Here is a 23,158-nt window from a genome sequence, read left to right as displayed (position 1 = left end):
AATCTTCAAAGATTATTATTAATTTACCATAATTATTAGAATGCTGGATCCCCTGCTGAATCCCCTTCAGGAAAGAAATAGAGTATTAGCTGTTATTCAGAACACTACAATTGCTTCGTTATAAGGAAGTGGTCAGTCTCATTATTCATTAATGCAATGTTCTACTTAGAAAATCCAGAAAGAAACCTGCTCTGTTTTGGCAGAAATTGGGGTGAAAGTATGACATTTTGGTGGATGAAATGCTGAAAGTTTAATTTGAAATTGAAAATTATTTTGTTTGTAACAATCACGAGGTATTAACAATAGCACCATATGAAAAAGGCAAACGTGGGCAAAGGTTTCAGGAACCTGGAATATGTCCTACTTTGTGTGATAAAAAACTAAAAGGTGTGATAGCATTAACAAAACACGCACACACACACTTTCTCTTTATTCCCTTTTAGTAAAACAGCTTTTAATTTGCTTAATTTTATCATTGTAATAAACCTTATTGTAGGCTGTTCCCAATCTATAATTCTATATATTCTATATCTATATATTCTCCCCAAAGCATTTTTATTTTGTTGTTTGGAACCAAACACATGTTTTCTATAAAAAAACAAAACAATGTTATAAATTGGGACTAGTTCCCCAGTCTGCCCCACAAAAGGCTATTTGACTCATACTGTATCTGAAATATGTTGGCAGTTAAAAGATACAATTACTGAAAATAATTCTGTTGCATAAAAGACATTATTTCAACTACATTGTGGGCAATTCAAAGAAACTAATCATTACTTATTTAATTGCCTTTTGGGAAAATTATATTATAAATTCTAATCGGGAACACTGGAAATAGTTTTCCTCTTCTTCCCACCAAGCAAATTCAAGCCACAGATTCTTGTTACTGTTCTGTCTCAGACATTCTGGTCTCCTCTGCTGGTGTGGAGAATCTCCACACCTAGGATTCCAATAGGAACATATACAAATCAGGCTTTTGAACTCAGAAACTTCCTAAATGATAAGCCTCCATGTGTTCCAAATTATGGATAAGCCAAAAGCTTATAGATACATTTGTGATTTTGTGTTATAGTGCCATGATTAAAGTTTTCTATAAGCATCCTGATGTCCTAAGAGGTTTGACATTATCCCATTCAAAAGGTTAACCATCAAACATGCAAAAATCTGACTGAGCAATTTATTCCATTTGTAAACATTGAAAAGAAGCAGAGTCGAGTAGGAATGTCATAATGTTAAAGTAGAATTTTCAAAAAATTACACAAAAGGCTACCAGATAAATATAGAATGAACGCATGTCTAAGATTTTATTCAAACGATTAATGAGGGAATTGTTAAGATGACAAAGCTGGTTCAAAGGAGACTTGGAGAAGCAGATTTTATATGGTCGGTCAAAGGAATGCTGAAATGAATTTATGGGGTTCCTAGATACATAATTGGTTAATATCATATTGTGCATTGATCTCTGGGTTTGTATTTTTTAACTGGACAGAAATCTGTAAGTTACCATGTAACTTCAGTGTCTGGTTTCTAATCAAATAATAAACAGTAAAATCAAATATAGGTGAATTCTCAGACATCGATAATTAAAGAATTATTAGGCAAACGTGTTTAAAAATGACACTGAAAGGATACTAGCCTTCTTTTGCTTTATTTCAAGTTTTGGATTATTTTTCTTGATAGTAATTTTTAAAAATGTGTCCAGATAGAATGTACCAAGAGAAGTCATAGGGTGTTATTTACCCTGATTAATTATCCTGACCCTTAGCTCTGTGAGTTCAAAAACTGATTTTTCCCACCCAGTGTGCCTCTCCATTAACGCAGCTCATGGGAAACAAATACACACATCAGACAAAAGCAATCCATTTACATTAAAAATACAACTCACAAATACATCAGATACTCACCTCCTCTGGCTGGTACATTCTTTCCCTCAAGGAAAGCAGTAAATTGGGTCAACTTATCATCTCAACATTGCTTGATGAGCAGTGAACAAGAAATAAACCAGTCACAATGCACTGGACATCTACCCACCATCTCCCATTCCCCCAAATGAAGAAAAAAAAGAGATCCCCTCCCTTCTCCAGGAGCAGGAAAAATGAGGGTACCCACAAAAAGTCTAGGTTCTTGACTGGGATTTGGGAAGAGGGTAGAGAAGGGCAAGTTATTTTTAAGTTCTTGCTAGGAAACCGACTTTACCAAAGAAAACTCATTGCCCTAGACAATTTATTTAAAGTTTATTTATATTTCTTAGTAATCTCTACACCCAACGCGGGGCTTGAACCCCAAACCCCGAGATCAATAGTCACACACTCCTCCGAATGAGTCAGCCAGACCCGCCTGTCATAGACAATTTTGGGAGCTTCTATAAACTGCAAAGCAGATTCAAAACTAAACTTCTGCCTCCTAGTGGGTCAGAGTCTGCTCTCAACCTGGACAGGAGACTGAACCAAGTGCATAGCCCCAAAGCCTATTATTACTGTCTGAAGTTTCCCCCCGGAGCCTTCCTGTACACATCTACCTGTCCACACACCTCACTCACCTTCCCTCTGAGCTCCCCCAACCACCCACCTTCACTCCTCATTATCTACTCCCATCCCTGCTCTGATTTTGGAATGGGGAGTGGGGGGCAGGGAGGGAGAAATGATAGGGGCTGTCCTGAAACTTATTACACTCGATATATATTCCGAGGCCAGAATCTTCTATTGGAAAACATTCCTTCATGTGTTCCTTTGGCTTTGTTTGGCCCCTGTTAGCAATTGCTTCTACAGCTCAAAGATTAATAACATCAGACCATTTCCAAAACTCCTGCCTTTGAAAATAGACAGCTAGGGGGAGAGTTTGATCCAGGGCACCTCCTCCCCAAAACAGAATGTACATGGGAAATGCCATACTGGATCTCTGACCTTTTTCTAGATTCCATCACATCTAATTCCTCTTCTGATTGACTCATTCTTTCTTGATCTATAACTTTATCAAAGATTAGCATATCTTTTTTCTTGTTCTTCTTGCTTCTGGCATGAGAAAGATTCTGACTCTAAGATGCTTTTGTCCACACTGCAGATACCAGATTGCATCTCTTCCCTAAATACAGTCTCACTAGGTGATATCATTCAGGTGATTCTAAACACCGTTTATATGGCAGTTGCTCACAAATTTACAACTCCAGGTCTGATCTCTCCCTTAAGCGTCAGAGGCCTTACTTCCACAGCTAACTAAAGGTCTCTAACTGTATACTAGTAAGCAATTCAAGCCTTGGCAGGTTGGAACATAGAACTCCTGATTCTTTTCTCTCCCAACCTGGTCCTCTCTCAATCTTCTCCATCCACTCAGTTGCTCATCAAAAATATCAGAGTCCTGGGGCACCTGGGTGGCTCAGTCAGTTAAGCATCTGCCTTTGGGTTGGGTCATGATCCTGGGGTGTCTGCTCAGCGGGGAGCCTGCTTCTCCCTCTCCCTCTGCCCCTCCCACCCCACTCGTGCTCTCTCTCTCTCTCAAATAAATAAATAAAATCGTAAAAAAATATATCACAGTCCCTTGTTATCACCAGCTCACCCCCAATCAGCAAGACCTATGACATGGGGCTCTCCCTCCAAAATGCACCCAGAATCTGCCCACTTCTAATCACATCCACTGCTACCCACCAGTTCAAGTCACTGTCTTTCCTGGAGCACTGCAATCTTCTCTTCACCTTTGCCCTTGCTTCCATCCTTGTCCTTATTCTTCACACAGCCGCCAGAGTGATTCCCATGCATAACATCACACCTCTTCCCTCCTTATAAATCTCCTTTGCATGGATTACAAGACCCTGCATGATCTAGCCCTTGCCTGCCCTTCTGTTTCCGTCTCTTACCACTCTCTACCTTAGTAGTCTTCTTTTATTCCCTCTCACATGTCCCTTAAAAGTGATTTTAAAACTGTGTAACCTTTACCCTATAATAGGTGAACATGAACCACCTTTGCAGAGGTGGATGAAAATCTTTTGTGTATCTCCTGCAAAGTGCCTGTTACATTCCTTTGGTTTGCTTCCAGTTAAACAGGGAATTCAAAATAGCTTTCTCATGACAGTGACAGAAAAGAGGGTGGTGTCATTGGCAGCAGTCTCAAAGAAATTCTTAATATATGGGCTTGACTCCCTCGGACTGGTCGGAGGAGAAGGACCAGGTGATAACAGAGGGTTCTAAGTACTGTGGAAACTTCCTTGGCAAGGAGGGTGGAGTTGGGGAGGGATTTAAGAATTCCCGAAGGTCAAGTGATCTAACCCAGTTGGGGTTTTTTCCTGCTTGGATAGGGAAGCTATAAAAACGCACCACCCACCCAACCACACACCCACCCACACCCACATACACCAGTTCAGGACTGCGGGGTCAGGAATTCCCAGGTCGGTTATCTCTCCGAGCCGAAAAGGAAGCCCCGCCGGCGTGCGCGGGTTTGACAGCGGGACCTGCCCCGCGCCTGCGCCGAAGCCTGCGGGCCCGTGGAGGACCGCCGCCAGGGGGCACCCGGGCCCGGCTCCGCCGCTCGGTCTCCGCCCCGCCCGATCCCCGCCCCCTCGCTGCCCAGAGAGAGCAGAGAAGGCGGAAGTAGGGGTGTCCGCGGCTGGGGCGCGGGCTCCGGGCGGCCCGGGGTCGCAGCTGAAGCGGCCTTCGGGTCGGCAGATTGGCGTCCAGGCCGCCTCAACTCGGAGTGAGGAGCCTTGGCGGAGCCGAGTCGTGCTGCCGGCTGGCGTCGGCGGCCCAGCGGACGAGAGCGGTGAGTCTTCGGACGTCTCCTCCCGGCGGCCGCGGCCTCATCCCCGAGGTTGGGAACGCCGCCCCCTCCTCTCTGGTTCCTCACAGGTTGGGGTCGCCGCCTCTCGTCCCCTCGCTTCCCAGAGGCTGGGGACGCCGCCCCCTCTCCCCTCACCTCTGCTCCCCCTGCCTGCGGGCACCTCCTCCCCTCCCCTCACTCCGTCTGCCAGCGGGAATCCCGCGCCCCCTTCCTTAGCCCTACCTCCCTTCACCCCGCGTATTCCCCTTTCCAGAAAAGGAAATTGCCTCCGGGATTTTCCCGTCCCTCGGAGCTGTTACCAGCTTTTTATAAAAAAGGAAAAACAAAACAAAACCCAAACCTTGTAAGTTCCCGTCGCTCTCTGTCACCGTCATGGGAAAGCTATTTTGGGGTTCCCTGTTGAACTCAATAGAGGTCCCAGGCAGCAATTTAAAAAAAAAAAAAAAAAAAAAGGTTCAGATGACATGAATGTTTCCTCCCCCGCCCCTGCATTCGGTAGTTGTAGAGATTGTTCCAGACGCTGGGTTGATAAAGCTGTTCCTAGTATTTGGCTTTAGGGGAACTCCAGTTGAGAGTTAGGACTGTCTTGAATATGAACAGAAAGCACCTAAAGTATTAGTAGCTTAAATGTATAGTATTTGCGTGTTTCTCTGTTTCTCGGGAGAACAGGTTACTAATGTCTTGCTACACAGGGGTAGAAACGAGAAAAACTTGTAAAGAATATCTAAGTGTTGGCCTTGTGAACCCAACCACTGCCATATTATCCACTCCTCTGTGATTACTTGGGAAGTTAGAAGGGGTTTTTCTGATTTTGAGGTTGGGGTGGGCTAAGGACAGTGTGGCCTTTTTGTGACTCAAGGAAGGAATGTGTTTCATTCAGGCACTTGTTGCCCATGTGATGAGCCGAGTTTCAACCTGCATGTACTATATACTTCTCAATATTTCAGAATTGTAAAGGCCAGACCTTTTCTGTGATAAGTTGGGATATGTGATGCTGATACAGTTTTGGCTGCAATTTTAAAAGAAGTTGTTCAAATCCTTGCCGCCAGGAGGAAAACAAATAGTGCCTAGGAAGGGGAATGCCTCTTGAATTTGTATTCAAAATTAAGATCTAACAGTTGACTATTTTGCAGCACTTCTTGGCCGTTGCAGCACATTTACAGGTCTTTGCGTTTCAGGAATAGATTTTAAAGAGTTGGTGAATAGTTGTTTCTAAAGCTAATAGAAGAATAAAGGTACTTTCTCAGTATTTTGTTTTATATCGTTTTACTTTATAGGAGTTCTGTGTTTTGCTATGAATGAATTTTCCGTTGACTTAAAATTGACCGATTCAAGACATACCTTGTTGATTTCTTTAGCTTAGAACCTTTCTCTCATTAGCATCTGTTGATCTTAGAGGAGCACATTTTTGTGCATCACCATACTCCTCCCTTCCCTAAGATATTTAACGATGTACTCTTTGACCCAGATACTAATATTTGGATTTAAGCCATGATATATGACAAGCCATGATTTTTGACAATATTTATTCATTTTGCAGTCTAAATAAGTCATCAGCGGTTACACCCCACAATATTTAATTAAGGCTGTGCTTTGTCGAAGTTCAAAAATAAGAGAAGTAAAAGCCAGTGAATCACTGAAGTAGTAGTTGGTAAAACTTTATTGTACACACCAAAAAATTCTTTGCAAACCAGGAGCAGGTGAACCAAAACGTGGAATGAGGCTCAGGGATATTGTTGTAATGCAGCTTACATACTGAGAAGGCTGTGACTGTTTATTCTTCAGAGTGATTGAGTATAATATTAGAATTTTTTTAAGTGATAGGGAATTGGTCAGTGGTTACTTTGTATCAACCTTGGGGGACACTTCAGGTTTTGCCTATGATTTCCAGCAAGTTACTTAACCCTTTTATGCTCCATAGTTTCCACCCTGATAAAATGGGGACAATGAAATTGTTCAATTAATTTACTACACATAATAATAACTCATTCTTCCAGAGGCAGTTCTAAGTGCTTTGCACATATTAACACATTTAATCCTCAGTAATTCTGAGCTGGGTTTCATGATTATCTCTCTTTATACATGAGGAAACTGACGGATAGAAGGTTACCTAACTCGTCCGGGTCCTACCCCAAATAATGGAGAAAAGAAATAAACCCCTATCATCAAATTCCAGCACTTAAGCTTCATGTACTGTCTATCCAGCCAAAACAGTGCCTCTTCCTTTGTAGATCTTTTTGGGAAGAAGAAGGTGTCTGTAAAAGAAGAAAGTATGGAAGTAAAAGATACAGGATTACTGTCTTAACCCACTATTTGGCCTGGTGGCAGCCAGGATTTTCATATGAAAATGAGACAGGAGGATAAATGTCTACCATATTGACTAGAGGCTTACATTCTGTTTCTAGAACTATATCTGGCACGTATTAGGAATTTTCCTCAGGTGTAATTATCTGCAACAGAGACTTGGTTACATAGGCTGTGAATTGCTTTTAGACATTAGCTTCTAATTCATAAATACTATGGTGGTTTAGAATTTGAAAGCATCCCACCTACCCATGAAAGCAATAGTTTTCCATAGGCCAATGAAACCTCACGTGTTTTTCCAGTCATTAATGAGACATAGTCACTTGACCTGACTGAAGGCAAAAGGACATACACATATATATTTTCAATTCCATTCTTTCTACATAATAGAAATCCCCACACTGAACATTTAGAAGTACTTGTAGAATTTCAAATCTAGAAGAAGAAACCAAGAGCCAAATTGTTAGGTTGCCCAAAGTCATACATCTAGTGTTGCACGTGATCACCTGATTCCTTGTGCATCGCTCTTCCTTGCGCTGCTTGCTGGTCTTACTGTGCTCTTCACCTTACGATACTGAAGGAACTTCAGTAGCATAATTCAGTTCTTCAGCATATGCTTAATGAGCACCTGTTATATGAAAGATCTTGTGCTAAGTACTGAAGATATGAAAATTCTTGACTTCAGTCACAGGAAACAGACATATAAGCAGATAATTAAGATATAACTAAGTGTTACAGTTGAGGTGCTTTTCTTCTTTTAATCTTATATTCTCTCTTTCTCCTAGATCATAAACTCCACAAGTCAAAAATCGTAGCCATGAAGCAAAGCCCAAAGAACTTGAAACATTTTCTGTAAATAATATTATTAACAGGGCTAACATATATCAACTAAATAGTGACTTGCCTAGATAAGCTATGACGTCTATGTGTGTGTGTGTAGATGTGTGTGAAGGCATTTTTTCCTCACTATTTCTACAGAGCAGTTGATAATCACATTACTATGAGTCTGCTAAACTGTGAGAACAGCTGTGGATCCGGCCAGTCCGAGGGTGACTGCTGTGGCGCTATGGCCGGCCCGTGTAGCGCTGCAGCAAAAGATGACAGTGTGGGTGGAACCGCCGGCCCGGGGAACCTGTCCAGCTCCTTTATGGAAGAGATCCAGGGGTATGATGTGGAGTTTGACCCACCCCTGGAAAGCAAGTATGAATGCCCCATCTGCTTGATGGCGTTAAGGGAAGCAGTGCAAACACCATGTGGCCACAGGTTCTGCAAAGCTTGCATCATCAAATCAATAAGGTACGTGAGCAGGGTGCCTGGGTGGCCCATTTGGTTGACCATCCGACTCTTGGTTTCAGCTCAGGTGGTGATCTCAGGGTCATGAGGTCGAGCCCCGAGTCAGGGTCTGCACTCAGCTCAGAGTCTGGTTAAGACTGTCTCTGCCTCTCCCCCGTGCTTGCATGTATTCTCTCTCTCTCTCTCAAATAAATAAATAACTCTTGAAAAAAAAAATAAGGTACGTGAGCATAAGAACTGTATCCAGCAACAGAACCAAATATAGAGAACATTATTACATAGAGCACCCCCCGAGAGTAGTCTTATACGTAAAAAGTTACTTAGGGAAAAGCACACTGGACAAAAAATTGAGAAATTTAGATTCTTACTCGCTTCTGCTGTGGTATGAAAGGTAACTACTGTCCTGTCCCCTCCTGTCCCTTAGATAAATAAATAGGTAAATTAGCTATTTCTACTTAAAGCAGTTCTGTTGCAGACTAAGGGGTGAGTCTCTATGCTTTAAGAAAATAATATAGTATAAATGTGCCTTAGGGGTACCTGGCTTGTTCAGTCGGGAGGAGTATGCAACTCTTGATCTCAGGGTTGTGGGTTTGAGCCCATGTTGGGTATAGAGATTACTTAAAAATCAAATTTAAAAAAATGTACCTTAAATGATGATGCTGTTAGAATCTGATAATCTCAGCCATACAAAGAATGCTGGCTTTTAAGTGATCAGTTATTCTTATTTTAGCTGTGTTAAATTCTGTTAAACCTGGTTTCTATCGACAACTGTAAAATAACCAGTATTTTTAAAGGAAGTAATAGTTGACGGCTCTACCTTCATAATATACCCAAAATCAAATTCTTTCTCACTGCCTCCACTTGCTACCGCCATCTGATTCACCATCAGCCCTCACAGGCCTCCTGCTTCTACCCTTGCCTTCTTCCAGACTGTTTTCAGTACAACCTGGTAAAATAAGTAATATGATATCACTGCTCAGAACATTGCAGCAGGTCATCTGAGAATACAAGCCAAAGTCCTTGTAAAGCCCTGTATAATAGGCTCATAGTCTGTTTTCTGACTGCCTTTCTACTACACTCCCCTTCCTTCCACCGGTTCATTCTCCTGTTTCTTGAACATGTCAAGCATGCTCTTGCCTGGGGAGTTGGCTTTAACTGCTCTCTCTGCTTGGAGCACTCTTACTTCAGCTAATTGCTCAGCTAATACTCTTTCCTTCCCCCAGTGTGGCTCACATCTCACTTTCTCATGGGTAACCGGGCCACCCTATTTATACCACAGCATGACTACCTCCCCCCACACTCTCAGTCTCCCTTAACCTACTTTCCTTTCTTCCTTAGCACTTTTCATCTTCTGAAATACCAGATAATTTATTTATTGTCTGCTTGTTTGACTGGAAGATTAGCTCCTTCAGAGCAGACGTTGACATCTCTTTTATTTCTTGAGTGCCACTATTTCCTAAGTGCCAAGAACAGTGCCTGACACACAGTTGGTGCTCAGTAAATCATGGCTGCTTTAACCAAATGAAGGTAGATGGGATTTCCACATGTGATTCAAAATCATCTCCTAAGAAATAGATACATTTTACTATAATTCAGAAGTAGATGGGAGTCTTTTTAGGTGACTAAAGGGTTCTGTCCTGAACAAAAATAACGGAAGAAGGTGGGGGAGGAGTTTATGTTCCTCAGTAAAATCATTCTTAAGTAGGTTAAGCTGGCTATTCACTAGTCTTACAAGTTTTTCTCTTTGAACTTTTAAATTAACTTTAACATAAAACTTGAGTTTAGGGTAACTACATCCACACTTGGGACTTGGCTTGATTTAAGTAACAAGGGAACATGTGACTTGTGTCAATTCTTGAAAAAACTGTGTTACCCACTGTTGAATTGGTACGATCTGTTGAGGGTAGATTTTCTCACCCTCCTCACATGGCGTTTTGGCCCAGATAATTTTTTGTTGTGGGAAATTATTGTAGGATGATTAGCAGCATCCCTGACCTCTGTTCGTGGATGCTGTCATCCCCCCCACCCCCAACTCCCAGAGTGGTCTCCAGACATTGCCAAATGTCCCATGGGGGACAGAATTGCCCTGGTTGAGACCACTGGTTTAGAATATACATGAGAATGATGTTAAAGGCTCAATTTTTTTTGTTGTTGTTTATAATGATGTTTGTTTATATTGTTATGTAGGCAATGAAAGTGGATTGTTGGTTTTCCTGTGGGTAAAAATATATAGTATTTTACCAAGTGGTCACACATCCCAGGAAGGTAGCTAATCTTTAGCACTTTTTTAATAGCAAAGTTCATGCAAGTAGTGGGACATGTTCTGAAAAGGAAGTAAAACCCACAAAAGGAAGTCTGAGCTTTTTTTTTTCTTTTTCCTGTCTCCCTTTAAGTTAGAATTGACCATTTAGCTTTAACTCTGAAGTTCTTAAAGGAACAGCTCTGGAATTTTTCATTTCTTATAGTCATTCAAGGAATCAAAATCTATCTCAATTCAATTCCATTTTCTTTTGGAGTGATTGCTAATGCTATGGACAGTGGTTTCCAGTTTACTCTGTAAGGTTGTTCTTATTTTCTCTTAGTCATCCATCACTTAGATTTTGGGCATCTATTTCTATGCTTCTCAGAAAGTTTTTGACAATGTAGTAATAACATGCATTCTGAGAGAGGCATCAATAAAGACCATGTCTCTCACCTTTATTATTTCTAAGACCTTTGACAGCAGACCCCATTTTTCAGCAGCTTTTTACCTGCAGCAGCAATTAGCACTGTTGGTTTACACATAGGAAGTGCTCAACAAATATTTGAGTGATTGAGTAGCCTACCTGACCTTCACTTTTCAGTGAAGATTGAGACATCCCAAAAAGTTAAAGGGGGGTGACAGACACCCAAGCTTCCTAGGGATGGTTTTTCCATCATAAGATGGAATAAACCACTGGGAATCAGGACATAGAGGTGCTGTACTCCCTACTACACTGTACCTTAAACATAAAGGAAACCTTCTGTTGCCTGTGAGCCAGAGTATTGTAATGACTGTTCAGAGTAAACCTAAAAATGTGACCTCGTAGGGTTACTGCTAATTGGTTTAATTTTTCCTTACAGCCAAGCAGCACACTACAACTAGATGTTGTTGGCACACGAGCAGCCCATCTAGTTCCATCTCACTAGGACACTGTACGGCTGCTCACAGAACAGAAGCCTGCCAGACTGCCACAATTCCCACCCTTAACTTTCATTTCACTTCATGCCAATCGAAATACGATTTTACTCAGTTTTTCTCATTTTTTGCTTTAAATCTATCCCCAAATCTAAAATGCAACATAGTTTTTGATAGGTAACCAAATGGTACTAGTTGTATTCATTTCAGTAAAGAATGCTTGTTAAACTGTCCACAGAAGAACAGTTTATTTTGGTGATATGCTGTTAAATTACTTTCCATAGGAAATAATCAATGGAGAATTTATATGAAGTGACTAAAAGTTTTGTGTGTTCTAACGTTAACATTTGTTTAAATCTACTAAGTGTATGTATCTTGTTTCTTTTAGGGATGCTGGTCACAAATGTCCAGTTGACAATGAAATATTGCTGGAAAATCAACTATTTCCTGATAATTTTGCAAAACGAGAGATTCTTTCTTTGATGGTGAAGTGTCCAAATGAAGGTTGTTTGCACAAGATGGAACTGAGGCATCTTGAGGTATTAAAATTATTTTCTAGCTGTTAGCATATATGCAAGGCAATTCCTAGAGGATACGCACTTTGCTGTGTCCCATCTGTGCCTAGCATATAATAATTGGTTAATAAATTATTGCTGAATTAATACCAATTCTTTCATAATTGAATATAAATATGAGTAGAAACTATATATTTCTAATCCATATACTCTGGCTTTGCCCCAGTGATAATAAGAAAGAAATCCGTATTCTACTACAAATTTTTTAGGTGAACATTATCTGCAATAAAACTGAGGAGCATTGTGGGGCACCTGGGTGGCTTAGTCGTTAAGCGTCTGTCTTCGGCTCAGGACATGGTCCCAGGGTCCTGAATCGAGCCCCGCATCTGGCTCCCTGCTCAGCGGGAGGCCTGCTTCTCCCTCTCCCACTCCCCCTGCTTGTGTTCCCTCTCTCGCTGTGTCTCTGTCAAATAAATAAATAAAATCTTTAAAAAAAAACAACTGAGGAGCATTTCAAATATAAATGTCACATGTTAATCTCTTAATTTTGTTTCTCTCGTTTTGAAATAAGCAGCAAACTCTATGTAGTCGTCCGTCATCTTAGTATCCTAACCATACTTTTTTTGTTTTTCTAAATTGTACATTTTATTAAGAGCTAAATGGAGTCCTCCTACAGCTTGAGATTAGCTGAAGTAATCAGCTAAAAGCATTTGCTTTTAAATTAAATAAAAACAATTCTTAGTTTGGTTGTTTTACAAGAATTAAATATTGCTTATGTTGTATTTGAAATTAAGTGTTTAAAATGTATTTGCGGGGCACCTGGGTGGCTCAGTTGGTTAAGTGTCTGCCTTCGGCTCAGGTCACGATCCCAGGGTCCTGGGATTGAGCCCCATGTCGGGCTCCCTGCTCAGTGGGGAGCCTGCTTCTCCCTCTCCCTTTGCTGCTCCCCCTGCTTGTGCTTGCTCTCTCTCTCTCTCTCAAATAAATAAAATCTTAAAAAATACCTGGTTTAACAATGGGAAGCCAATTACATCTTTAAAAAAATAAAATAAAATGTATTTGCAGCATGCCCACCTTTACTTAGCTTCTTTTGAAGGAATGGTCCTTTTGAGACTAAATTGATAATCAGAAAATCTGACATCTTTCCCTAATTGGATACATGAACTTGAGAATTCACATTCTTTGTATAAACTTGTAATTCACAACCATTATTTAAATTCAGTAAGGCCAAGGGCACCTGGGTGGCTTAGTCTGTTAAGCATCTGACTCTTGATTTTGGCTCAGGTCATGATCTCAGGGTCGTGGGATAGAGCCCCACGTCAGGCTCTGCGCTCAGTGCGAAATATGCTTGTCCCTCTCCCTCTGCTCCTCCCACTCGCTCACTCTCTATCTCTAAAATAAATAAAAAATAAATTCAGTAAGACCTTCATATGGTATGTGCTAGACAAAGTAGGTTCAGTAGCCAGTTCTATAAAAGGGAACAGTACATTTGTAGATTATTTCTTAGGAAATTTCATAGGGATTGGCAAATACTGATCAATTACATTTTCCTCATTACAGGATCACCAAGTACATTGTGAGTTTGCTCTCATGAATTGTCCCCAGTGCCAACGTCCCTTCCAAAAATGCCAACTTAATATTCACATTCTTAAGGAGTGTCCAAGGAGACAGGTTTCTTGCGTGAACTGTGCTGCGTTGATGGCATTTGAAGATAAAGAGGCATGTACTTACTTGGATTTGTTAATTTCACTACTTCTTTAAAAAAATAAAAGTTTCAGGGGCGCCTGGGTGCCTCAGTTGGTTAAGCGGCTGCCTTCGGCTTAGGTCATGATCCTGGAGTCCCGGGTTCGAGTCTCAGCAGGGAGCCTGCTTCTTCCTCTGACCCTCCTCCCTCTCATGATCTCTGCCTCTCATTCTCTCTCTCTCAAATAAATAAAATCTTAAAAAAAAAAAGTTTTAATGTATATTTGAGGGTATAGAAGAAGATGTTACTCCAAATCTGAGTCTATATTATCAGTGGTGGGAAGATTGACTTTTAAGAAAGAGGGGTCAATAAACCGTTTAGTAAGTAAGTGTAGAGTTTATACTTGTATATCTTTCTTAGAAAACATTGTTTATACTACTTAACCACTATAGTAGATCTGCAAGTAACAAGCTTCTAGGAAAGACATATGCTGGTCTCCTTTTCTATGTGATATTTTAATGACCAATTTTGGATTAGAGACAAACAAGTAGAATGATTACTTTATCAGACTTACACTTTTCTCTTTGAAAAAGAGAATGGGTAGATAAAACTTTTATGGAGAATAAATTAAAAACCACAAAATGTGTTCCTTTGATGATAATTTATTGAGCTATACCCATGTAATGAATTCACTTTTTTGTGCATATGTTATACTTCAATTAAAACGTTTATCTTTAAAAAGAAGTGTCATGTGCTTGACAGCATCATAGTGATAGAGCAGTTTTCCATTCAGAAACTGAGATGTGGAGAGGTTAAGTAATTTTATGTTAATATAGTCAGTGGCAAAGCTAGCACTAAGATCTAGTCCAGGATCTCCATCCTATGTCCTCTTTACTAAAATAACCTATGTATAATTTATGTTTTTTATTGCTATGAAAATACTTCTTTAAACTTTATTTCTTATAAATTCATTTTGGTAATTTTTTCCTACTTTCTTAGAAGGTCAAGCATATTCATTAAGTTGATGAAATATTAAAGAAGTCTGCTAACTTGCTAAACATGTAGAGAAGTCTGAGGCATAATTAGAGCAAATTGATGTCTTCCTAAACTTCAGTAAGTTAAGTGGACTTAACCTGGAAGCTTAATTACTTCTCAGCATATCAACTAAACTAAATTCATTGTATTCTGGAACACAAAGCTCACTTTCCTGGGGCATATGAGAACCTGGGCACCAAAGGTTCTTGCTCTAATAATACTTCTATTCTTTTAACCTTAAGTCGTCATGCTGTTGCTGGAAATTTTTGGAAGAGGGCCTTTGGAGAATTATATTATTGGTAAATTTTGTCCAAACTCGTCGCAGAAGTTCAAAAGAAATGATTTAAAAGATTCTCTTGTGTACTAATATTCTTTTAAAGAGCTAGAAAGTGAGATGAACCTCTCATTACTACACTGGCTCCCTTTGGAGAGAAAATAACCTTTGTACATTATTTTTACATTTTTGTTTTGCACAAATTGAGGTCTTTAATTTTTTTATAGTGAATTACTTTTTATAAAAATAGATTGTTACTTTTTCAGATTTTCTCATGCTTTTTTTATATTTTTTTAATAAAATTTAGATCCATGACCAGAACTGTCCTTTGGCAAATGTCATCTGTGAATACTGCAATACTATGCTCATCAGAGAACAGGTATAATGATTCCCTTTTGTAAGTTAATATTTCCATTAATAGATTAAAGAAATGAGTTAGGTTTTTAATGGGAAATTTAAATCAATAAGTCAAAATACAGATTGAAGAAGTATTAAAACTGAAAAGCTTTCATGTAAATTATTATAGTACTTTTAGAAAGAACAAAGTATTCAGCTCTAAGTACTTAAAATTCCTAAGTCATTAACATAATACCCGTGTTTGTGTATATTCATAAAAATTCCTACCAAACCCGGGTCATTTTAAGATAAAAATAATAAAAAAAAATCTCCATTTAAAGAAAGAAAAACTTTGAGAAATACATATTTGCACACTGTGGAACAGGGTTCTTAGGTGTCCAGAGACCAGCTGAAAGTGAGAGAACTATGAAACAGATGAAAGCAAGTCTGTTCAGTAGCAGAGCATTATTTGTAGCTGTCGCCCCTGAGACATAGTGGGACATTTTGAGATTTCCAAGATCTGTAGTGCCTCTGTTCATTTGTGCCGTAGCCTGCTAATGGACATCATCAAAAGTAGTAATAATAATAGAAAACTGTACATTTGTATTAATAGAGAAAGGAAAATTCCATCTGATTGCTATCTTTTGACATTTGGGGAGTTTACCCACAAAATATGAATATTAGTCACTAAATATTTATACACCCATGAAATCTGCAAACCCCAAGATCATAATTGAGTACGTTAATAAGTAGCAGCAAGCAAAACCCGTCACTTGACTAAACTTTTCCATTTGTCTTTTAACAAAGTCTTTTAGGTTTTTTTCCCCAACAAAGCCTTAATTCGAAGGTGTTAAACTTCTTTTTGCTTTTGAAGTCTCACCTCCTTAGTTTTCTTTTTTGCTCTGTTTTAATATTTGAAGGAAACCGTGTATCACATATTAAACCCAGCAAAAATAAAATAATGTAGGAAAAAACTCTAGGTTAAGAGAAAACCTAGGTTTTGATTTTGGCTGTGCCCCTAACTTGCCCACTGATCTCTGACAAGAAAGCTGACATTCTAGATCAGGAATCAGCAGACCAGCCCACCAGCCAATCTGGCCCACTGCTTGTTTTTGTAAATACATTTTATTGGAAAACAGCCATGTCCACATGTCTGTGTGTTGTACATGGCTAGTGTACCACAATAGTAAGAGTTGACTACTTGGGACAGAGACCATAAGGCCTACAAAGCTGAAAAAACTTTCTGTCTGTCCTTTTACAAAAAATTCTGCAGACTGCTGTTCCAGATGATGCAAAATGAAGAATTGGACTAAGTAGTTTCTATAGTCATTTCTGCTTGAAGTATCTATGAATATAGCCAAACTAAATTTCTAAAGGGAATTTGGCACCACTTTCAAAGAACATGATTCTGCATAATGGATCTCAACTTAAAGAATGTGTTTAGAATCCCCAAATCAAAGGCTGAGACTTTCTTTAGAACTTTGATTAATGTGCTTAAAATACCTTCTGACATCTGCATCTGCATCTCCCCATAGTAACCAAAACATGCCCTAGTTAAAAGAAAGTAAGATTTATGAGAGCCGGTCATGAGGGAAATAATGGCCGCAGCCAGTGGTTTCAGTGTATGCAGTTAACTGGTCCCTGTTAAATGGTCTGGACCACAGTGAGTCTTGAGTTTGCAGTTTTAGTTGCCATCAGAAGGTGCTTTTTCTCTAAAGTGCCACTAGAGGGGGTTAGTTCCTAGCAATAGAAACATTCATTTTCTGGGCATTTGAGTGATTTGGAGGGATGGTAAAAGATGTTGCTCTAGCCTTTCTCTGTGACTTTTGGAAATAAATATTATTTTGATCTTTGTGGGCTACATGGTTCCTGTTGCAGCTTCTCAACTCTGCATTGTGCAAAAGCATCCATAGACAATACATGATACTGTTTAGATGAAATGTAAATCTTTATTTCAAACGTGATCATTAAACTAGAACATGATATGCAGGGAGAACCATTTTTCAACCTTTGTTTTGGTTTTCAGATGCCTAATCACTATGATCTAGACTGTCCGACAGCCCCAATTCCATGCACATTCAGTACTTTTGGTTGCCATGTAAAGGTAAGGGTTTTTTCTTTCTTTTGTTAATTCTTGAATATCAAAGAAAATTCTGTAGTGAAGTTGAGAATACCAGTGGAAGGGGATATGGCTGACATGCAGTGTATAACTTTTGAGCTCCAAAGAGAAATTGGGACTCGGAATATTGATTTGGGGAAGTGATTTGTGATGATAATGGAAAGTTGATAGAGTGAGTCTGTACAGGAAGGAGAAGCAGACCATCAAAGGAGTCATGAACAGACTGTATTAGAAATTGGTGAATCAGGCAAGGAAAAGGTGGTATTGTTATGCTCTCCATAATTAGCTTCAAGGCTCGTGATCAGTTGTGTCACATATTTGAGATTGATGGTTATTTTTTTAAAGATTTATTTGAGAGAGAAAGAGCGCACGCACGCAGGGGAAGGGGCAAAGAGAGAGTGAGTCTTAAGCAGACTCCCCACTGAGCACAGAGCCCACCCCAACCGTGGGGCTCAGTCTCACAACCCTGAGAACATGACCTGAGCTGAAACCAAGAGTCAGCCACTTAACTGACTGCACTGTCCAGGCACCCCAGAGATCGATGGTTATTAATGATAAGTCATTCTTTCTGGAGAGTCCAGCTATACTTTTGCTTTTCCATTATGCTTTTTAACCTGACTTTTTTTACAATAAGCACGCATTTAGTAATTTTAAGAATAAAGTGAAGAAATGGTATATATTATGATTACATTTTATGGGAAGATTCTGTATTGTCTGCATAGAGAAAAAGACTTGAAGGAAATGTATCAAAATGTTAATGGGGGGCGCCTGGGTGGCTCAGTTGGTTAAGTGTCTGCCTTCAGCTCAGGTCATGATCCTGGGGTGCTGGTATCGTGCCCCTAAGTCAGGCTCCCTGTTCCGCAGGGAGTCTGCTTCTCCCTCTCCTCCCCGCTCTCTCTCACTATCTTTGTCTCTCTCTCTCTCTCAAATAAATAAATAAAATCTTTTAAAAAAAATGTTAATGGTAGTTAGGTGAGATCATAAGTAACTCATTTTATTTTCAGTCATCTGTATTTTCTGTTTTTCGATAATATACGTGAATTACTTTTGTAATAAAAGTTATAAATACTTTCTCATATAACAATTAAGCTGTTCTTGATGACATGAGAAGAGTGTGGAGACAAGAAAGATTATACTTTGCAGCACTTTGGAAAACAAATTGGAGACAGCGCAGATGGAGTACTCTTGGTTGTAAAAGGAAGAGAGAGAAAATGGTATTAGCTAAAGAGAGACATGAGATCAATAGAGAGATGTACCCTTTTTTTCAACAGGAAAGCTGTAATATATTCTGAGGGAAAGGGTTAAGGGGAGGGAATGCAGATAAAGGAGAAGGGGTATAACTGAGCAAAACCTCTGAGGTCTTGAAAAGGTGGGTGCCAATGAGAGCCCAGGTGAAGCATTAATGTTGGACAAGCGGAGAGTCATCTCTGAGTCAGAAGCGAAGGATGGGTATAGATCCTAATACTTTTATAGGTGGGAGGGAGATTTATCTGAGTGAAAAGTATTCAGCACATAGCCTCACTTTTTCACTGACTAAAGAGACAAGATCGTCTCACTGGATCAAGAATTTGATGAAGACAGAAGGCTGTTAGGGGATGGAGGGAAATGATGACATTACTTAAAAACCTTTTATTTGGCTTGGCTAGGTCCCTTTCCTAGTCCTCACAGTATCTAGTCCCAGCCTAAGGCTTATGCTTGGTTTTTAGATGCAGAGGAATCACTTGGCACGCCACCTACAAGAGAATACCCAGTCGCACATGAGAATGTTGGCTCAGGCCGTTCAGGGTTTAAGCCTTGCTTTAGCTCCTGTACCTCAGCGTGATATGGTGCCATACGATTCTTCCTCTGTGTCCCGGGTCTCCACTCCGTGTCACCCCGAGGTCCATAATTTCCAAGAAACCATTCAGCAGTTAGAGGGTCGCCTTGTAAGACAAGACCATCAAATCCGAGAGCTAACTGCTAAAATGGAAACGCAGAGCATGTATGTAAATGAGCTCAAACGAACCATTCGAACCCTTGAAGACAAAGTTGCTGAAATAGAAGCGCAGCAGTGCAACGGGATCTACATCTGGAAGATTGGCAACTTTGGGATGCATTTGAAATCTCAGGAAGAGGAGAAACCTGTTGTCATTCACAGCCCTGGATTCTACACGGGCAAACCTGGCTACAAACTGTGCATGCGCCTGCACCTCCAGTTACCAACTGCTCAGCGCTGTGCTAATTATATATCCCTCTTTGTCCACACAATGCAGGGAGAGTATGACAGCCACCTGCCTTGGCCCTTCCAGGGTACAATACGCCTTGCAATTCTTGATCAGTCTGAAGCGCCTGTAAGGCAAAACCACGAAGAGATCATGGATGCCAAACCAGAGCTGCTTGCCTTCCAGAGACCCACAATCCCACGGAACCCAAAAGGTTTTGGCTATGTGACTTTTATGCACCTGGAAGCCCTAAGACAAAGAACCTTCATTAAGGATGATACTTTGTTAGTACGCTGTGAGGTCTCTACCCGCTTTGACATGGGCAGTCTCCGGAGGGAGGGTTTTCAGCCACGAAGTACTGATTCAGGGACATAGCATCCCTGCATTTGTTCAAAAACAAAAAGCCCTCTGGAGAAAGCAGTGTCTTTGCCTTGTTCTCGATAATATGCAAACCACAAAAGAAGTGGGAAGGCTGTAGTACTCACCAGTGAATGTTATTAGACAGGTCACTTACCACTTCTTCCTGTTACAAATCTCTGAAGCAGTTTTATTTTCTTCCTTGGAAATCTGCACATTCTGTGCTTTCTCAAAAACCGAAGTGCCTGTGGCATATTGCAGAAGCTCTTTTGTCATTTAGTATACCTCTTTGTTGTACTTCCATGGGCTTTTGCTCCAGTGTGTTTGATTGTCAGAAAGCCCATGGTTGGACTAGGAAAGCTCAAACCTTTTAGTAATAATGGACATTCCTTAAAACTTCAGCTTATTTTTATATTATATGTAATATATTAAACTTGAGAATCACTACTGCCTCGTGCTGGTGCCAGCAAGAATTATTACTCTGGAGCTGAGTTCTCATTTTATTTGACATTGTACGGATTTCAGAGGATTTGAACCTTAATCCTTGGACAGCTTAAGTTCTCATTCACTCCAACCCCCCAACCCCCATAGGGTGTTACTAAGGATGTTCAGAAACTAGTTTAAACCCTAAATATAACCTTACTTATTTAGTATAAACACTTATCTGGCTTACATTATTTCCTTGAGGCTACAAGTAGCATCTTCTCCAGAGTTGAGACTGTTGAGAACCATGTGGGTACCAACTGCCCAGTGTTATGCTATAAATCCCTTTCTGTCCGTTCAGTGCAGAGTGAATTCCACAGCTTTACATATGTTCTCTGTGGCTTAATGCTTGTAGGACAGGGAGATGCACACATATAAGCACCAACAGAAAAAATGTGTCTCATCAGTCAGCCAACATGGCATCTCACTGGTGGTGACGGGAGCTATCTGAGCCAGAAATTTTCAGCTCTTTTGAACACCTCCGATAGTTGTTAAATGGAACAAAACTGACTTCCTAAAAACAGAATTTCTTAATACTTGGGAGATCACTGGAGATAACCAGAGAGGTCATCAAACCAAGGTGGGCAGTCATAGTGGTTCTGTCAGGACTTAGCCTGAGTAGGTTGCTTTGGTCAACAACAATACATAGTTGAGGAGGGTCATCTGGAATGTATTGAAGTGGCTAAATGTTCCTAATAGGGAGAGATGATTTTTGTGCCGTTGATTTGTTAAGGCCTATAGATACTAAATATGGTGAAATCTTTTTCTCAGCGAGTCCCAGAGCTAGTAGAGGCTCTTAGAAGAATCTGAGAGGACCCATACTCCTTGCTGTACACACACAAGATTGTTTAATGCTGTCTGGTCATGAGAGATGGAATTATATCTTTAGAGGGGCCAGATCAGAGCTCCCTGACCAGCATTGAAGATGAGCCTTAATTTCAAGAGGAAGCCAAGAGACCTTGTCTGTGGAGAAGAATGGTTTTGGTTCCAGGCAGACCCAGCAAGTGTCACTTTGACCTTTCCCTTTACTTGTGTTTCTGCCCTTCCTCTCTGCCGCATTGAGGCTCCTGCTCTGATGCGTTTATGTTCCACAGTAAAAAGAAGGGTCATGCGGAGATCCTGTTCCCCAGAGTTACCAACCGTTACCAGCTGCTCATCGCTGGTTCCCAGTTCACTTCCTGGCAGTTGGTGTCCCTTAGCTGCTGTGCCTTCCAACTAGCTCCTCAGAATCATGGCAGCACCACCCTCCAGGTTGGGAGCCCCGCACTACTGCTGTTCTTATGACTGTTTTTCAGTGAATAATTGTTGAGTTCCATTTAACAAGTACATGGTAAACTTTTTTTGTTGCATAGAAAAGCCTGAAGGAAATGTACTGAACTATTTTTGATGACTTATATTCTTTGTGCTTTCTTAATATGTTTTACATTTTCTACAGTAAACCATATATTTTTATCAGAGGGAAAAAAAATGTTGCCACAAAACATTCAACCCCACCAAAAAAGGAAATACTATTTAAAAGCTTCCTGGTCAAATTTCTATTAAAAGCGTGGCTGTACTTTAGGTACTGAAGCCAGTCATTTCCTGCTTTGGTTAGTTTATTTTTTTTCTACTCACTCTGCTTAATCCAAACAAAAACAGGGTTTTTTCCTAATTTCAACTTCTAGCTTCAAGGTTCTCATCTGTAGAATAAGGAGTTAGTTGCTTTAGATGTTTCTAAGGTCCACTCCAACCATAAAATTCTGTTTTAAGAAATTAAGTCCTAACTAGCAGAGTGTTGACAATACTTATTAAAGGATTGTGCCAGTAGGAAATTGCTCTGCCTTATTTTCTGCTGACATAATACTTCAAATGTAGTATCCCATCAGCTGGGTCTCATCTTAATTCAAATAAGCATTTGTTTTCACCCCCAAACATGTGGTATTTTGTAAGAAACCAGGCACTTATTTTATACTGGTCATTCACTGTGAATATAGAATAAAAGTAATGGTCAAGCTGTCATTCCAAATAGAAACTTTTGTTCAGACCTCACCTCAGAATCAAGCCTGAGGTGGAAAATCTGGTGTCTTACATTTTTCCAATCTGCTGGACTCAAACATGCTGGCTTCACTCAACCGGCTTTCAAGTGTTTGCGCCCTGCATTCTTATTTTATTAACTTTTGAACATGTTGATCTTCTGACATCATTCTCAAATGTAGCAAAATTGTTTCCTCTTTTCCCAGAGAGGTCCAACCCAGTGTTGGAGGCAACTGGCTGCAAGTCATGTATTTGGCTGTGGGAAAACAAGTCAGGATGTTGATTTGTAGTTTGGGAGTTTTTACCGTCCTTAGGCCAGGGCAGCAGTGAAGCTTTGTCTATACTACAGTATGATTCAGCTGCTACTGTGGGGCCGAGTCAGGGGAGATAGAATGAAAGGTGAGTTTTTTCCTCTAATGATGGGCTAATATAGAGATGTTGGATGACATCTGACAGTTTTTGTGACAGGTATAAAATTAAGTTCTCCATTAACTGTTTCTGTACTAGTAAAGTCTTAGATAAACTAAGCAGGAATTAGGAATTAGGAATTATGCATGCAATTAGAATACATTCTCCTTAAAGAGGAGCAGTTGCTTGTCATTCCTTTATCCAGGGAACCC

General features: G+C 40.1%; 1 protein-coding gene across 3 annotated transcripts; it reads left to right on the top strand.

Moving 5' to 3' along the window:
• Positions 1 to 4,561: 4,561 nt before the first annotated feature.
• On the top strand, positions 4,562 to 23,061 carry TRAF6 (TNF receptor associated factor 6). Of its 3 annotated transcripts, none has more exons than XM_032413916.1 (7): positions 4,562 to 4,749; positions 8,055 to 8,367; positions 11,910 to 12,060; positions 13,597 to 13,755; positions 15,337 to 15,408; positions 17,392 to 17,469; positions 19,191 to 23,061. In XM_032413916.1, the coding sequence occupies exons 2-7, from the start codon at positions 8,072 to 8,074 to the stop codon at positions 20,058 to 20,060; spliced, it is 1,626 nt and encodes a 541-aa protein (XP_032269807.1). In that variant the 5' UTR covers positions 4,562 to 4,749; positions 8,055 to 8,071; the 3' UTR covers positions 20,061 to 23,061. The 3 variants fall into 3 exon arrangements, with proteins under 3 accessions (XP_032269807.1, XP_032269806.1, XP_032269805.1); XM_032413915.1 differs by having other exon boundaries at positions 8,050 to 8,367; XM_032413914.1 differs by lacking the exon at positions 4,562 to 4,749 and having other exon boundaries at positions 5,121 to 8,367.
• Positions 23,062 to 23,158: the final 97 nt, after the last annotated feature.

Source organism: Phoca vitulina, unplaced genomic scaffold, assembly GCF_004348235.1.
Source record: "Phoca vitulina isolate PV1807 unplaced genomic scaffold, GSC_HSeal_1.0 scaffold16, whole genome shotgun sequence".
In the NCBI taxonomy this organism is placed as follows: domain Eukaryota; kingdom Metazoa; phylum Chordata; class Mammalia; order Carnivora; family Phocidae; genus Phoca; species Phoca vitulina.
Note: the sequence above shows the minus strand (reverse complement) of the source record. Positions and strands in the feature narration are given on the sequence as shown.

Bases quoted from the DNA above. Each gene is read 5' to 3' on its own strand.
- TRAF6 (XM_032413914.1), top strand. From the start codon at position 8,012: ATGTGTGTGAAGGCATTTTTTCCTCACTATTTCTACAGAGCAGTTGAT. The intron at 13,756-15,336 runs GCATGTACTTAC...AATAAAATTTAG, and splicing joins TGGCATTTGAAGATAAAGAG to ATCCATGACCAGAACTGTCC. The intron at 17,470-19,190 runs GTAAGGGTTTTT...CTTGGTTTTTAG, and splicing joins CTTTTGGTTGCCATGTAAAG to ATGCAGAGGAATCACTTGGC.